Consider the following 18,145-nt stretch of genomic DNA (forward strand, 5'->3'; position numbering starts at 1 on the left):
GTCTGGATTGAGTCATACATGCTCAGTTTTTCTCTTGTGAGGATAAGAATGAGTGACATAAAATGTCATATAAAGCAATAATAAAGAAGAAAATAATGAGGTCATCAACAGGACTTTGAAGGGCAAGAATACCTCTTGAGCAAAGCTTGAATTCAGTGAATGCAACAGGCCACCTCAGAAACTTAGAAGAAAAAAACTCAGAAGAAATAAAACTATAAAGGAACTGCCACTTGTTATAAACTGTGGCAACTGTCTCTTCCATAGGTACTATGATATTTTGAAGAGGCAGAGTAATGGTATGGGAAACCGGTAGACTTAGGTGCTGGAGACATTCCTGTTCAAATCCAGGCTCTGTCTTCCCTCACCGGCTTTGAATGAGACAAATTATTTAAATACTATCTGTATGTTTCATTCTCCTCACAAAATATACATGTTAGTACCCATCTTTAGGCCTGGCTTTGCCTGAGTCTAGAAGCAAATAATTATTTCTTTCTTCAATTTATAATTTATAATTTTGACCTTAATTTACATATTCAGTTCTAGAAAATGTGTTCTAAAAATACGTCTGCTAGGTATTAGTAGTTGATTCATGGTGGAACATGACCAAGAACGACATGCTAGACCAATCAATCCCTTTTCACTCTGGTTTTGCTTTGTCATTGAGTTAAAGTTTTTGTCCAAATCCACCATTGTCCATTGTACAGATTTGCTCTTACAGTTAAAAAAAGGGGAAGGGAAATTTAATGCAAACAAAACAGTACCCAAATTCATCCTTGTGTACATAGTACCTTTATCTAGATGGAAATCACCTCAAGTGTGATCCAGGATTATTGACTCCTTTGCTGAATATGGGGTAAATCTCTAACTGTCTATGTCAAAGGATCCTTTTACTCTGGCTGTTAACAGGAGGATGGTGATGGATGAAATGGAGGTAATGCTGACAGCGTTTCTATTCACAAATTCTTTGATGCTACCAGACGCATTGTCCATTTGTTTAGTTTTGTGCCATCTATGCTTTGAAAATTGCAGACAAAAGCCTGTTACTAATATAGCAGTGGTGTGAGCCAGAATGAGGAATTATTTTGATCATTTTGAGAAAAGTATCATAAGAAAAAGTTTGAGATATACTTGTGAATTAGTCACTTCTGTATTATCATTTCTAGCAATACCAACTATGTGCTCATTGTAATAGATGATTACCCAGTGGTGCAATTAAATTTGCAAAGAAACATTAAAAATTATGATGCAGAAGTATATTTACCATTTATCCATATACCACAGTGGAATGAATATGAGGTGTGATTAAACAATATGGTGAATGTTTAAATTAAAAAGAATATATTACAATAAAAGATACATTGACATCAATCCTCCTCCAAATATTGTTCCCCTCCCCGTCCCCCACTTTGAACGCTTATCCCATCGTTCTTACCACTTTCTGAAGTAGTTCTGGAAGTACTCTTTCATGAATGTCTTTAGTTGTGCTGTTGTGGCTGCCTCAATGTCCTGAATCAATTCAAAATGTTTACCTTTCATGGTCACTTTTACTTTGGGGAAGGGCCAGAGGTCACACGGTGCCAGATCCAGTGAATAAGTTGATGAGGGTACACCATAATGTTTTTATTTGACAGAAATTGCTACACCAGAAGCGATGCATGATTTGGAGCATTATCATGATCGAGGATGATTTACGGCACAATTTAAACCACACCTTCTCTCAATCATAGCTCACACCTGATCGACTGCACCCAACAAGTTGAAACTTATCACACAGTCACTAAGGTTCAATGTGCTGCTTCCCGTATTGAAGACCCTGCCTTTCTGTTGGATGGCACTCGGCAGCAGCATTCACCGTATTTTGTGATCATAACAGAAAGGCTCCATGTCACACATCGCTTCTGGTGCAGCAATTTCTGTCAAATGAAAACATTACTGTTGTCCTCATCCACCTTATTCACTGGATCTGGCACCGTGTGACTTCTGGCTCTTCCCCAAAGTCAAAATGACCATAAAAGGTAAATATTTTGAAACAATTCAGGACACCGAGGCAGCCACAGCAGGACAACTAAAGACACTTACCAAAGAGGATTTTCAGAACTGCTTCAGAAAGTGGTAAGAACAATGGGATAAGTGTGTTTAAAGGGAAGGAAAATATTTTTGAGGGGGATTAATGGCAATGTGTCTTTTACTGTAATCAATTATTTTTAATTTTAACATTCACAGTATTTGTTGATCACACTATACATACATATATATAATTGTAATAGTAATATGGAATAATACATAATATCAATATATATTCACTGCACTATGTAGATATACATGTATATGTGTGTGTGGATACTATTTTAAGTATTATAGCATGCTAAGCCCTCATTTCCTGAACAAAATTACTGCTGTTTAAATAACTAAAATCATTTTATGCCTCATATGCAAACCAGCACTTCATTCAGAAAGCCTCTTCCTCCTGCAGAAAAATGTTTTGTATTCTTAAAGCTATAAACAGAGCATCAACAAAGCCATCTATATTAGGTTTGCTATGTCTAAAATTGCTGATTATCTGGAAATTCTGTGTCCTGGTCTTTGATTGGTCTGTGGTCGAAAACTTTATACCGAATTTAATGAACAACCTTTATATTTTAAACAGCTCTTCTTACTGATGCAGTCAACTGAGTGGGTTTTTCCTTTTTTTCTTAAACCATCATAATTAGCAAATACCACTCAGAAAATACACATGTTCACCTCCAGCTTTATGGTGACAGAGCTATCCATCCTCTAATGATGTATGAAATTCAACAAACTGCAGAACTGGGAATACCTCGATCATAGAAAACAATGCCTTTAACAGACTACTGATGTCCACTCACCAAATTTAAATATTGATACACTAGACGATGTGCTCTTGAGAAATATTTCTTCATCCACACAAATTCAAGAAATGCTTTATAAAAACAGAAGCAGTCAGAGAGCTTATCAAGTTACAGCTTGAGTCTTACAGAGAAACTGTTTTGAATTTAGGTAGACTCTTTTAGGTACTTTAAGAGAGAAATTAAGCATGCTAGAATGCAAATCTTATCATGTACTTTGCCTTTTTTGAAAAATTTTGGAACCCCCTAAGACAATATTTAAAGCTCAAATTTTAGGATATCTATAAATTCAGATAACTGTGACTGACAATGATTTGTAATAACTTCAGTCAATTACTTTTACTTATTTATTTTTGCCAAAATCTGTGATAAAATAATTTTTGTTTTTTTTCCTTTTATATAGGATTTCATCCTTGCATCCCTACTCCTATTGAAATAGAAGTAAACAGACAAACAGGATGGGGGACACACTCTAATAGCAGATTGCCATTGTAGAAGTCACTGCATAAGATTCCCAGAACTCCAGGTCAAGAAGAAGCTAAAAATAAAACATAGCACAATCCTTTCATACATAATGAAAACATTCACCGGGAACCATTCAGAGGGCCCCCACTGGAGAGGTTACTGGCTCCCTGCAGAAATAGAAAGGGTGCAAGGATTTTCCTTCTCAAATGACTTTCAGAGTATACACTGAGTCCTTTTACCAGAGTTAATATGAAAGGTCTATTCCTCAGTGATATGTTGGTGCTCTGGATTCAAGACAGCTACTAAACTAGTTTGTAAAAATAAATCTGGGATGAGCAATATAAATAGGTAAGGAAAATGATCCAGGTACAATATGCCAAACAAAGATAGGATTCTGAGAGGAAAATGTTACAGAATCAATTAGACGCAATAGAAAAGGCATAAAGAAAAATAAAAGCCTTTTAAATAGAGAAAAAAATCCATTCAGTCAATTCATCAAGTATTTATCATTTCCTAACTATGTGCCTGTATTATTGTGCTTGTCATTGGATATACAGTAGTGCAGTTAACAGACGGTCCCTTCATCAAGGATCCTATAATCTGGAGGTAGAGAGTAAGATTCTACCATAAAAACTAGGACAAATAAATATATAATTACCTATCATGATAGATGCACAAAGGAAAATTTCTGAGCAGTGTTAGTAGGCTGCAATTTTAGGTATAGGCATCAGGAAAGGGATCTTTGAGGATGTATAATTAAATTGAGAAAACGTTAATAACTAAGAGTTATTAGGTAGAACTAGGGAAGGACACTCCAGGCAAAGGCATGGATTGACTTTCTTGGCTTGGAAGAGGAGTGGAAAGAAATTCAGTGAAGACTGGGAAAGTAACTAGCTGCTCTGAAAGCCAAGGATCTAGTTTTTTACTTTAGTGAAGCTACTGAAAAGTTTTATGCAGACGAATAACAAAATTCAAGCTTTGTACTATAAAGTAGGAAGTTGTTCACTTCTGTGAAGCCACTGAAATGTTTTATTCAGAGAAGTAACAGATTTCAAGTTTTGTATTAAAAATTGGAAGCTAGCTTCATATTCAGAATGAAGACGTTGATGGCTTTAATTGGGATGATGGCAATGGGATATTAAAAAAAAAAAAAAAAAAAAAAAAAAAAAAAAAGGAAGAGGTAGTTCTCCAAGTGTGCTTCCTGGCATAGAATGAAACATTTGCTCTTGAATTGGAAATAGAAATTGGAAGTTTGAAATGGTGTGACATTCAAGGATAAATTTAAATTTTCTGATAGAGACACACAGGGTGGACGGATATACAAATTATTTAAACAGGTACGATTAAATGCAGAAGAGATTTAGAAGAGAAGATGAAGAGGTATATTCTGAATTCATTAAACTTGAGGTGCCCCTGAGATTTCAACATGGTGATATCAAGAACGGAGATAAGGTCAGATTCAAAAAATAGACTAGAGATGAAATTTGATAATCTAGTGAGATGATCTAGAAAATGCATAGACTAAAAAGAGATTTAGAACACAACACTGATAAATTTCAATATTTCTGGGATTGCTTACTGCTAGATAATATTGAAAAGCAAGGAAGTTGAAGATTTTTATAAGAATGTGATTATAATGATAGACCATGAATGTAAGTTAGTTGTGGAGGGCTGTGAGAATAGGTGGCAATAGAGGGATAGTGAGAAATAGGAGAGTCAAGGAATGGAAGATATTTAAGAGGGAAAAAATTTTCCTTAAGTGATTACTATAGGAAAACAACTGGATGGGCCAGACAATGTGGTTGGAGAATGGGGTATCTGAAGTAGTGATTTCAGATGTGATGCCATTTCTGACTGAGTTCTATACAACTAGTAGGATATGTACAAGGAACTAGTAGGATGTGTACAAGGACCAATGAAATAAAATATAACAGAAATGATTTACTTCAGTTACTTGGAAAGTTTTCTTTCACTATCCCCTCTTCTTCTTTTAGTAGACCTTTAAAATTCTGTTTCTAATGGAGTTTGTAGATTCTCTTTCTGAAGTCATGATTTCATTTTTAAAAGCAAAGTAACTATCCCAAAATTTTCTTAATTAGTTTACCTATTGTTTTTTTAAAAAATGAAAGGATTGGTTAACTGACTTTTCATGATCATGTCAGCAGTGTAGAATCTTGTGACATCTAAGCCATGGGCCTTAAAAAAATAATTTTACTTTTTTTTTTTCTTTTTCAACCTCTGAAATAGATAAATTGTATCAATGCATGTAAATGAGCAAAATCTATAAGGCCTAAAAATATCATTGGATTAAATTATATGTATTTTTAAAAATCTACCATTAGTATGACAAGGATCTAGCAAAGGGTTACTATTAACTACATGAGACCATATGCATGAAAATGATGTAATGTAAAAGTAATGTTAGAGAACCAAATATCCTTTCAAATTATTTTGTAAGTCTGCTATAATCTGGGAGAAAATATAAAGTCTACCAACAAATTCTATTTGTCTCACCTGACTAACATGACATCAATTAAGTTGAAACAATTCCCCTCAAGACACGATCATAAACTCAGCACAGACAAGAGAAACAAATAAAGACAATTCACATGGAATGTTTTTCAGAAAACAGGAAAATGACAGTAGTATAAGATAAACAAAAAGTCCTATTTTATAGGGTAAGGAAAACAAGTTATTCTTTTTAATAAGAAAATCGTCATTTATACAATAAGGTGCAGTGATTTGCAATGCATTTCCTTTCAGTACCTTACTGTGAACTTTGGAGTTGATTTGGTGTGGGAAAGTAAAACAGAAACCAAGAAAATTCAGGTAAGCCCTAAAAAGAACTATTATTCACCAGTCACTGGAATTTAAGATAATTATAGAACTTCTCTGATCCCAAGATGAATTTTTAAGGAAACAAATTAATTAAAAAATTTAAAAACACATGCCCTTCCTAGGCAAATATGATAATGTCAAGTGATAGTGAACTTAAATATCAGGAAAAACAAACAAACAAATAAACAAACAAAAAGCAGAGTGGTGGAAACTCAGAGAAACTTAAGAACCTGCATGACTTGAACAGACCATGGTCTCCAATTCCAGGAATCCTGTTTAATAGACTAAATTTTTAAGTATGTGTTCTGTACCATTTGATGGATAAGAAAAAAAAAAAAGATATAACAAAGCTCCCGCATTTTCCCAATGAACTGGTATTATTTGAAATAAAAACTAGGAGGGGGTATAGATATAGACATTCTTCTCACAAACATGGACCTTTAGAGTTATTTTCTTAATGCTGTTCAATGTGATCTTCCTTTATAGGAATGAGGAAATGTAGTGGTCATTCCCAAGCAGTATGTCATTACTGTCACTACGAATCCATTAGACATACTCAGGTGAGCTCAGTAACAGCCTTGTGACCAAATTCTTCTTCCCTTGCATTCAGAATAGAATTTAATAGAACACATATTGCTTCATATTTCTTTTTGCCTATGGTAAACTTTCTAATATAAAAGTCCTCTCTGCTGTCGGATATCAACAGAAATGTTGGATATAATGAGTTTTGAGTATTAAGTTGCTGCATTTGTCTGATTTATTATAATAACCAGTAAAGCACAGCTATATCTGATAAATCTAGTAGTAGTATTAGTAGTAGTAGTAGTAGTAGTAGTAGTAATTATTGAATCTAGAATATTCTACCCTCAGTGTAAAGTTTGGGGATGGGGGATGTCTAATGCTTAATAAGAATATGTAGTTTCCATTGTCTTCAGAAGCTTTATTTTCTTCTATAAAATGATATAAAATGCATGCACACATATGCATAGAAATACAAATACACACATACACTAGTCTGCAAAAGAGACAGGCGACATGGCTGCAAGTACACCTTATTTGAGTTTGAAAATTATCTTTGGGATGCTCTACATAGTGTGTATCAGCTGACTTCCACCTGCCTTTCTTTGCCTTAACAGCTTTTGCTACTAAAATCCTGTTTTGCCACCCTTGGTGGGCAGGACATGAAGGAGAATAAGTACCCTTCTTTCCCAGTAACCCTCAACCAATGACTGGTAGATGGAGTCCTTCCATCAGCTCCCGTAACTCTTGAGGAGGATAACTCTGATGTGTTTATCCCCTGCTGGCTGCCTGAGTCTGTTCAATGGAAAAAACGTCCAGTCATTCACAATGGCAGCTGGCTTTAGTGGCTCTCCTGTCTCCTCGCCATACTCTCCTACTTATGAGTCTTTCACCTCCAAAATAAACTACTTTCACTGAAATCTTTGTTTCAGGGTCGCCTTCTGCTTCAAGAACAAAGACTAAGACATGCCAAACATAGGACTTTTAACTTAACCCTGGGAATAGTTGCAATTTCAACTCAATCCGTTGGTGAAAATTACAAATAATTTTGCTTACATAAATATGTTTTTTATATTATGGTTTGATATGTTCAAAAATTTATAATGATCTACACACATAACAGATGAGCTGAAAATGTAGGAATGAAAAGTAGGTATATGTTTGCCTTAAAATTACACCAAGTCACTTAAAATACTCAATTCACCATTAACATTGACAGTTCTACTCTGTTTTAGTCGTTGTACTATCCTAATGTTTTGAAATAACTCATGAAAATAGTAGGAAATATTTTTGCTTGATATTTACTGATGTCTGCCAATAGCAATCCATCAATATGTTAATCTTTTACCATCTATCCACAAGGTACTATAGTCACAGTAAAAATATTTTCCTCATTTTTTTTTAAACTTAAAAAACAAAAACAAAAACAGACTCATTGGAATCCATTGGTCACAATTCATCAATCGTCTAGGAAAATGACTCCTTTCATGGCTCAATCACACACAGCTTCATTTAAAATTCAGCAGAAACCTAAGACTTCAAGCTGCCAGCCCCACTCATGTTTCCATGGGAATAGACCTCAGATCAGGAAGAAAAAATAAAAATAAAAAATAAATGGATGGGGTTAGGGCTTTCAAATAATCATTCAAAATCATGATGAGGTTTTTAGAGCTTCTTTCTTAGGTGATAATTTTGTAGCCTCTTAACCTCTTTTTGCCACTCTGTTTCCATGGAAATATGACGAAAATGGTTGTTCAAATCTCCAGCAGAGATCATTAGCATTCTTGTGAATTTCAGCTTTGGCTACAGTCTATGCTGGGCAAGATCTATTTTCCTATTGGTTTTACATATTAACTTACACTGTTTCTACACATTGTCAATTTCTTTATCGTTTTTACTTGCTTTGAAAACTTTCTTTACAAATTTATACCAAGATCAAATTACTTGTGATACTGAAAAAGGCTTCACTTTTATACTTTGATGTATGTATGATCCAGGACATGTAACTGCAGAGTGTCAGAACTTCTAGACACCTACAGAAGGAAACATTATTTAGTTACTGTACTCAGTGTCTGTTAGCTAGGTGTTGGTAGATATGCAACAAGAGTGGTATCTAACATATCAAGTAACTGGTAAGTCATGGCCTCCAACCAATCAGAACAGCTGGTTTGTCAGATCACTATCAGCCCTATTATATAAAAAACAACAAAAAGTTAAAGTAAAAGTAATCCTATATATGATGGCTAGTATTATGCCCACTTAAAATTTCCAAGGTCACACACTGAACTCCTATAAAACTTACATAAGAGCTTACAAGAGAAACTAGGTAGAAATATATGGCAATCCAGCCTTAAGAAAAATCAAAGCGCATATGCTTGCATCATCTTTCATATGAAAGTCAATTGAAAATCAAAATCATTGTGTTACTAAAATCATTTTTATACTAAAGGAGAGAAATAATATATATGGGTCTTTGATAGAACCCCTGGCAAGATATCTCGTGTTGAATGTAAAAAATAACAGCATGTTACATGTATAGTTTCATCTGGCCTATCTTCTGAAATTTGTTGAACAGCTTAATCCACAATTTTTGCTAAGGGAAATCTTAAAGTTCTAATTGACCTTATATAGTATTTTTATTTTTCAGAGCTCTCTTATTTTATACTTGGAGTTTTTACCTGTAAGATCTTGCCTTCAGAATTTGAATTAAAAAATAAAAAGTAAATTTCAATGGGTAATTATCTGACTTAGGTAGTTTCCTAATTTAAATTTAACAAGGACTAACTACAGAAACTAATCTTGACTGATGCATTCAACTAAATGGATAACAATAATAAAAACAAGCAGTCTGGCATACTTTTCAAACCATCCTCACCAATCCCAAATGGAGTTTGAAGTAGTGGTTGTGCCATTGGCCTCTGAGGGCAGGCCGAATCTGTCCTTCAGATAGTTTATGTAAAGAAAGTTTTACTGGAACCCATTCACATCCATCCCTGTGTTTTGCTTTGCTTTAATTGTCTATGACTGCATATCTAGTAAAAGGATAGGGTTGAGTAGTTGCCACAGAGACCACCTTGCAATTACTAAGCTTGACTAACCTCTCTGGTTTTTTAAGCAAAAGTTTGCTGTCCCCTGCTCAATATTTTATTTATTTCTTTTAATTAAAGTTTTTCTGGGTGCCAGTGGTTAGTAAAGTTACATAGGTTTCAAGTGTACAATTCTGTAATACATCATCTATATATCACACTGTGTGTTCACCACCCAGAGTCAGTTCTCCTTCCATCACCATATATATCTGAGCCCCTTTACCCTCATATACCATCCTCCTCTCCCCTTACCCTCTGGTAACCACTAAACTGTTGTCTTCTATGTCTATGAGTTTTTGTTTTTGTATTTTTTTGCCTTGTTCCTTTGTTGCTTTCAATCAAACCTTTAATTTTAATAAGATTATACCATTTACAGAGAAGAAAGTTTGTAAGTAGTAGACTCTTGTTTTTTTTTTTTTGTTTTGTTTTGTTTTTTGTTTTTTGTTTTTTTAATTCTAAAAGCAGCCTACTAAGAATGGATAAAAATGTGATTGTCTGGGGTCTGTCTATACTTACGTCCATGAACTCCACATTGGCTTTGGGACCAGTTGTTTCATTAAGAATCTTAATCGCCACAGGAATTTTCACTGTTTCTCCTTCAGGTACCCAGATACCCTTTGGGGGAAAAAATTCACATTAAATCTGTACTGAGACATATATAACATTTAGACATATGAAACAAAATTTTATTTAACCACTCAACCTATTCATTTCTGAAAAGAATATTTTAGTTCTGTATTCTTTCATATAATCAACAAACATTTATTATGTCAAGCCCCTGTTGTATGTTACAAGTTACTCTGCAACGTTGTTGTCTGCTTTCATTATCTGAAGATGAATCATATGTGTATTCTGTTTTCAAGGTGTTTACACTATTATAAATTCAATTTGTGTGCATAAGAAAGGCTTTAGAAAGTGAGAAAACATTGAAGTAAGATATAATAATAATAACATTTGATTTGAATGATATCATCAACTTGTCAAGACTTTGAGAAGGCTGTTCTTATTTTTGAACTTCAGTTGTCTCATTTGTGATTTAGAAGTTTGGACTAAGTAATGTTGGAGGTTCTTTGCAACTTTAACGTTATCTAATTCAGAAACTTAAAAGAAAACAATCAAAAAGCATATTTTCATGTTCCTGAAGTTCAGATTGATTTAAGAAATAATTTTCTAAGGTGATTATTTAAGAATTAGTTTTCAAAGGTCAATGCTAAGAAGTATAGAGCACATGTTAATTTGTCTATATTATTAAATAGTGTGTGTATATATCAAAGATTTTTTTTTTTATCTCTGAAGTACTATAAATATTTATTTTGGCCATTGCCAGTCTTCCTTTCCTATAGAAATATGATTATAATATCTAAACAGGATCCATGCATTGGGAAAGTATATAGTAGGTAATGTTAAAGTAATGGAGAACATTGTAAGTCAAATAACAACATTTCTGCATAAATAATTCAAACATTTAAATGAGGACAATGATTTTGATAAGATATACAGGGATACATGGATTACACAAGAATATTTGTTCAAGTGTATTGTCCCAAATGAACACAGAAGCAAATATGAGGTTATACAGAAAAAAATTCAAATTCTAATTTATTAACCCTAAAATCAAAAATGTCTTCTTAGGCTAGTTTTAACATTAAAATGAAAGAAAGAGAAAAAAAATAGTATATTGTTCCTAAGCAGAACATTTGTATCCTGTCTTTCTTAATATCAGCTGGTTATAGTCATAAATAAAATATTTTTAAAAAGTGTTTCACTTTGTACTTCTATGCTAAAACATACATATTTGTGTAATATAAGAGGAGACCTAAACACAATAATTATTAAAAAGTCAAAATAATAAAGGAAAAAAAAGGAGGTTAACCTTTAGAAGATGGATTTAAGGATTCCATTCTTCTTAGAATGAATAGGAATATTTATGTGTCAAATCCAAAATAATAAGACAAGTTCCCTGTTGTATAACAATTTTTAAAAAGTATACATGCTTAAATGGGAAAAACAAACAAAAAATAATGCAAAACCCATAGTCTACATTTTCTTACTGATGGTACCTATGGTAGAGAACAGGTTTACCATCAATACTAAAATATTCATAAAGCATTCATTTGGAATAACAATATAAATTAATTGTTAATTAATTTGTATTGCCTTTTAAATAAGTATAGTCATTATTTGTAGGTGCTACCAGGCAAAACTTCAGCTATGCTGATACTCATAATATTGGTTGAAATCTTTTATGTTTAGACACAGCATACTCCAACCAGGAGGAAAAAATTAACCAAATGATTGTCTAAGTCAATTTGCATTTCTGTAGGCAAGAACAATTCTTTATAGTTTAAGACAGTATGGCCTTGTACAAACTAATATGTTAATTAAAACATAGGATCAAGTTTTGTTTAGTTTTATAAGTTTGAAAGAATCAAAATGAAATATATTAACAGTAGATTCTCTAGGTATTCAAACTACCGGTGTGTTTTTTTTTTTTTCTTATCCCTGTTTTAAAGGTTTCTTTAAAGTACAGGTAGTTCATGAGTAATACAAAATGGTCATACTGTACAAATTGTATTTAACTTGCTTTAATACTTAATAAATCATTCATTTTTCTAGATTAATAAACATACTGACAAATAAAAAAATGTAAGGTCAAACATACACATTACTGGTATAATTCAAACTTTCTTATGGAACACTCAATAAACTTCCAATCATTTCAATAAAGGTACAACATCATGAACAACAGCCAAAGCATTCTTTTTAACAAAAATATTATGAAAGCTTTATTTTTAAATGTCTAAATGTGTAATATATTTCCCTGATAAGGTCATAGAATCATATTTGGTATTGAGCTATATGTTACCCATAATTTAAAATAATATTCAATGTCCAGATCATATAATCTTTAAAAATATAAGGATGATAATATGTTAGGAACAATCCAAGACTGAGTTGTCTTTTAAATAGAAGTCCATTTTTTTCTAGCATAATAAAAATAGAGAAACAGATAGGATATGTTGTGATTCTTTGGACATACAAAGAATTGAAAACTAGAAGGCAAGTCATCCTAGAATAGTTTCTATTCAAATTAGGTTCTCAGTTAATAATTTTGAACTTAATTGACTAAAACATGCATACTAAGATATTAAGAAACTTCAGTGTTTTGACTTTAGAATCAAAGTTTTATTTTAAAAGGATTTGATTATTTTTGGAACATTTAGGAAAGAAAATTAAGGTTTATATTCTAATTGTTAATATTTTCTGTTACATGAATCTTTGTTTTAAATTGAAAAAAATGAACATTTTAAAATGCAAAATTCCTAAGATCAATTTATCTTAACAGATACATTTGCAAAAATGTAGGCTTGCATATTACTTTAAGAAATATATAAAATTGGAAAAGTAAATTTGTTAATTGGATTAATGGACATTAGAAGAAGAATTTAGTACTAACCAAGCAGAGTTTCTTATTCTTGTAATTTACCATTACAAATAAATTTCACCACAATTAACCCTGAGCCTGACCTCTGAATTGGTTTTGTAATTAAGCTAAATAAGTAAACAGGCAAATGCCATCATTTGATCTTTCCCATTCCAGTAATACTTCTCTTATTGAAAAGCCATGATGTCACTCTCTCTTTCTATCTGGCCTGAATTTCACAAATAAAGTCACTTTTTCAGTTTGCATATATTGGTGAGGATATCAAAACTGAAAATTTTCTTTAAATCATACATGTTACCAGGTAGACAAAAAATCCTGTCTTAAGGTGTCAGCATGTTTGTGTAGATTCTAAAGAGACTAGTTAAATGGGGAGAGGCTTAGATAAAAGAACAGAAGGAAAAAGAAGAGTGAGGGATGATGGCACATTGCCCAGACCTGTCTGGCATTCCTTGGAGCACTGTGTAGGGAAAAGGAAAAAAATAAAATAAAATGGGTAGGAGCTGGATATTTTGGATAAGGACAACATTTGCCAAATGGAAGATGATCTCAAAAAGGGCTCGGAAAGGCATCTCGAGAAAGTACTATATGTTGGCTATGAGTCAGTGTGCCTGCTTTCTCACGTCTATATCCATTCTCAACTTGCTTAATAAAAAATAATGAACTCATTTGTGCATCAACATTTCAATACCATAAATGTTCTCCTCTCTGAATATTAAAAGTAAATGATGTTGGCTACAGCAACAACTCTGGCTATTATTCAAAACAAGTTAGGAATAACAAATAACTGATGGTAGGTATTATTTTTTACTTACTTTATACACAGTTCCAAAAGCACCCGAGCCAAGTACTTTTACTCTTTTGAGCTCAGTTTCTTTCAAAATACGAAGTTGAGCTTGATTGGGCGCTGTGCCACTGGGCGTTAAGGGTTCTACCAACTATAAAACAAAAAGAATAGAGGTTATAACTTGCAATCCAACAGTGTTTTTCTCTCTTTCTCCATCCCTGGCTGATTCTGTTTCTCACAGACACAAAAACATACAAGCGCACCTTTTCTTGGAAAACAATATTTTTGTAATATGGTTCACTCACCATTCCTTCAGACCCTATCCTTTCTCTTCTCAGGCTTTGCCTGCATGAGTACAAGTAACAAATGTGTGTCTACCTGGAGGCATACTAGGCTAGGAAAACCCCCACCCCATTTTTATAAAAAAAATCAAGACTAATTAGCAGCTCTTAATTGTGTTTTTTCAAGCCTTCCCCCCCCCCCCCCGCCCCTTTTTGGCAGCTTCCACTAAGATTCGGAGATTTTAGTTATGTTGGCGTACTCTATCAATGTCTTCTTTCTCATTTAAGAAGATTTGATACGTTAAAAAAAAAACACAAAAAAAAAAACGGAAAGGAAGGAAGCAAGGAAGAAGAGAGAGAGAGGGAGAAAGAGAGAGGGAGGGAGGGAGGGAGGGAGGGAGGGAGGGAGGGAGGGAGAGAGAGAGAGAGAGAGAGAGAGAGAGAGAGAGAGAGAGAGAGAGAAAGAGAGAAAGAAAGAAAGAAAGAAAGAAAGAAAGAAAGAAAGAAAGAAAGAAAGAAAGAAAGAAGGAAAGAAAGAAAGAAAGATCGCCTTCTTAGCACTTAAAGTCTAGCTGGGAAGCTAGGACAGACATGTCAGAAGAGAAGAAAAATAATAACTGAGCACAACGCCAATACACCTGGAAAGTGCTTCCAATATTTTCATGTACATATGAATTACTTGACATTCTTGTTAAAATACTGATTCTGGTTCAGTACGTCTGGGGTTGGGCTGACATTTGCATTTTACAGGATTCCAAGTGATGCCTACATATAACGATAGTCCTTGAACAGGATTTAAGTAGCAAGGCCCTAGATACCTTCTAGATCAAACAACCTAAAGTTCTATTGAAGTGATTCTAGATCATAAGTGAATGCCAGGGGAAACAAAGGAACACAATAACCATCAAGGAATAAAGTTCATTAGTTTTGGCTTCCTAAAGGAGAAACAGTTTAAAATTAGTCTTGAGATGATAAAAAAACAAGGCTGGCACGGGGAGGGAGGGTACTGCCATCCTGAAGAACAGTTTGGACACAGCATCAGGGTGCAGGAGGAAGACATAAAGGGGAACACACAGGGAGTGGAGCAGATCTGGAGGGTGACCTTAGGGTAGGAAACACCAGATCATGAGGTGGGTTGGGTGTGGCAGAAGCCATTAAAATTGGTCTGACAATGTTAGATGTCATCAGAGAGGATACATAAGGAAAAGGGAAGCTTCTGTGAATGTGTGCAAATTTCTTGCTTATGTGAGAAAAAAAAAAAGTAGTAACAGAGAACCTCTAAGTACCAAAAAGTCTATATCCTATGTTAAAATTTGAGGTTTTTACCTATACTTCAGAAAAAAGGCAAGGGAGAGAAATAAGAATTTCTTTATTTAAAGTTAAATAAAGGAGCTGAACTTTAAACACAGACAAACAGCTTATTCTTTCTCAGCATAAGAAAATAATTAAGGGCTACTCCTACTCAAATTGTCTTGAAAACCAACACAGTATTTCAACATGTCTGTTTACAAAGCTAAGAGCACTGTGGTCCTCCAGCTTGGTCATTATCATCAATGCTTCTGTGAACATCATGGTCTACTTAATTAGCCGAACAGAGTTCTGAGTATAGCGATGGCAAGAATTTTGAGATGATAAATGTTATCAATAAACTTAGGTTATTTTCTAACAGTTTGACAATATGCTTTTATTTCATTTTCAAATTTATATTGTAAAAACACATATAACTGCATTCAAGTCATGTAAAACTAATCTCAGAAAGAACCACAAACTTCTTTGTTAAATCTGAAAAAGACTCTGTCATAGAGAATCCCCTTCATTTTAATTCAATTCTGTTATATAGGATTTGTTTGTTAGATTTTGTTTGTTAGATTTATATGGAGAGAGAGAGAGAGAGAGAGAGAGAGAGAGAGAGAGAGAGAGAGAGAGAGAGAGAGATTTACTTTTACTGAAAGATGGGAATTTGACAATCATCTAATTTAGTCCTAAGTGATTGCTTTCTATAAAAATAGAATCCATTTATAAGACCAATAAGTATGTTTTATTTAGTAATAAAATGTCAATTTGAAGGACATTGTTAGAAAGCACCATATTAACTAAACAAAACAACTCCTTTCCAAGCACTGAGATTTTTTGCACATGGTTAGGAGACCAAATTTCTCTTCTATTCATCCAGTCACCTAAATGTCCACTGCTGTTCCAACCCTTCAATTCCTCCCCAACTCTAGTTTACTTCACTTTCTAGAATTCTCTCACTGACTGCCCCAAGCTAACCATGAAGGAACTTTTTATCTGCCTCTGGCATCCTAGCTAAACTGAAATTATGAACAGCACATACATTGTGCTCAAACTTTTACTCACATGTGCAAAGTTAGAAGTGACCAAGTTGATCTTCTGTAAACATCCAAGTCAAATAGAAATCACTATTATGTTTTCCCATGTATATAATTTACTACATTTTTTTAAGCTTGCACATCTTGCACATGTCTATTGATGAGACAGCCTATTCTAATTTCAGATAACTCCAGTCTTTAAAAAGTATTTTCCTACATGTGACTGTAAAGTAGCTTCCTGACACTTCAAGATTATTTTTCTAATTTTGACTTCTGGAGGAAAAGAGCAAAATTTGGATTCATTATCAGCGTGCAAAATTTATGAACAAATGAATATTCCAATTCCTGTCAGTGTTAAGAGGAAAAGTCAAGATTGTTACACTGACCATGAGAAAGAAAACAAACCCAGGGAAGGCTAAGTTTCAGAAGAGATTTGCTATGAATTGTTCAGACTGGCAGGAAAGTGTGTACCTAGAAAAAGCGCTAGTATGCAAGTGAAGAAGCACCTGAGAATGCATAGTTTTCTGTGATTGTTTGTCCCCTGTAACACGTACAGTGAAAACTATTACTTGCATGCTAGAGGACTCAGTGTGACAATGTAAAAGAAATGATAATAAATGGTGGCAATTTACACACTCACAATAACTAACATGATTAATATTAAATGCATCTCATGAATTGTATAGTAAGGTCTGTGTGATTACAACACAGCTTTATCCTGGAAGCCCAGCCTTTCACTGCTGGAATAATGAGATCAGTAGCTACCAATGCAATAACCCTAATTAAAACATAAACTGCTTGCTTATCTGGCTTTATTTAGAACCAGAAAAATTCTATTTCTAACATGTTTCCACTTCTGCTACTGAGATACCCTCTACCCAGACGTTCTAGTTCTGTCACTGTGATATCCTAGAGCTTGCCAATGGGACCCCTCCCTGAAAGAAACAGATCTGTCTTTTCCACAATATAATAATTTCCTTGACCCTTGTTATATAACCTCTTGAAGCCATGAAACTATGTTGATTACTTTTACAATACACTGTGATTTTCCATCAATTTTGTATAACACAGTATAAAATACAAATCCTCAGTAGGAAATTGAGCAACATTTTCCATCGGATTATAAAACTGAGTATCATCTAAACCTTCCAAACCCAATGAAAATCCTCAAACACTTGAAGAGAAGAAATAAACACCTTACCTCTGTTTCTAGGAATCTTCTCAAGGCTCTTTTCTTTTTGATGCTCTTCCTTCTCACGTAAACTGCAAATGTTAGACCCACGATGACCAGGATGAAGAGCCCTCCAATGACTCCAGCTGCAATTAGAGGAGTTCTGCCAACCAGAATTGAAAAGAAAACGAAAAAAGTATGAAGGGAGAAAAAAATAGAGGAAGAGGAAAGCGTAATTATACGTACCACAAATCTAGTCAGAAGGAATGCAAATAAAAATGCATCAGAGGTATAACAAAACTTTTCTCATGCTAAAAACTGGAGATGTTTTTGTTTCATTTTGTTTTTAATAATAAACC

The 18,145-nt window shown here is 33.8% G+C and overlaps 1 protein-coding gene across 6 annotated transcripts in view; it reads right to left on the minus strand.

The window, feature by feature from the left end:
* The window catches only part of ERBB4 (erb-b2 receptor tyrosine kinase 4), a 1,041,923-nt gene that overhangs the window by 193,633 nt on the left and 830,145 nt on the right, over positions 1-18,145 (minus strand). For all 6 annotated transcript variants that reach the window (XM_074312694.2, XM_019727015.3, XM_019727016.3 and 3 more), the window contains 3 exons: positions 17,817-17,949; positions 14,033-14,155; positions 10,292-10,390 (listed from right to left, as the gene is read on the minus strand). In XM_074312694.2, the coding sequence (XP_074168795.1) occupies positions 10,292-10,390; positions 14,033-14,155; positions 17,817-17,949 (355 nt within the window). The remainder of the gene's footprint in view (positions 1-10,291; positions 10,391-14,032; positions 14,156-17,816; positions 17,950-18,145) is intronic.

This window comes from Rhinolophus sinicus, chromosome 17, assembly GCF_057876585.1.
Source record: "Rhinolophus sinicus isolate RSI-liver-muscle chromosome 17, RSI-T2T, whole genome shotgun sequence".
Taxonomy (NCBI): Eukaryota; Metazoa; Chordata; class Mammalia; order Chiroptera; family Rhinolophidae; genus Rhinolophus; species Rhinolophus sinicus.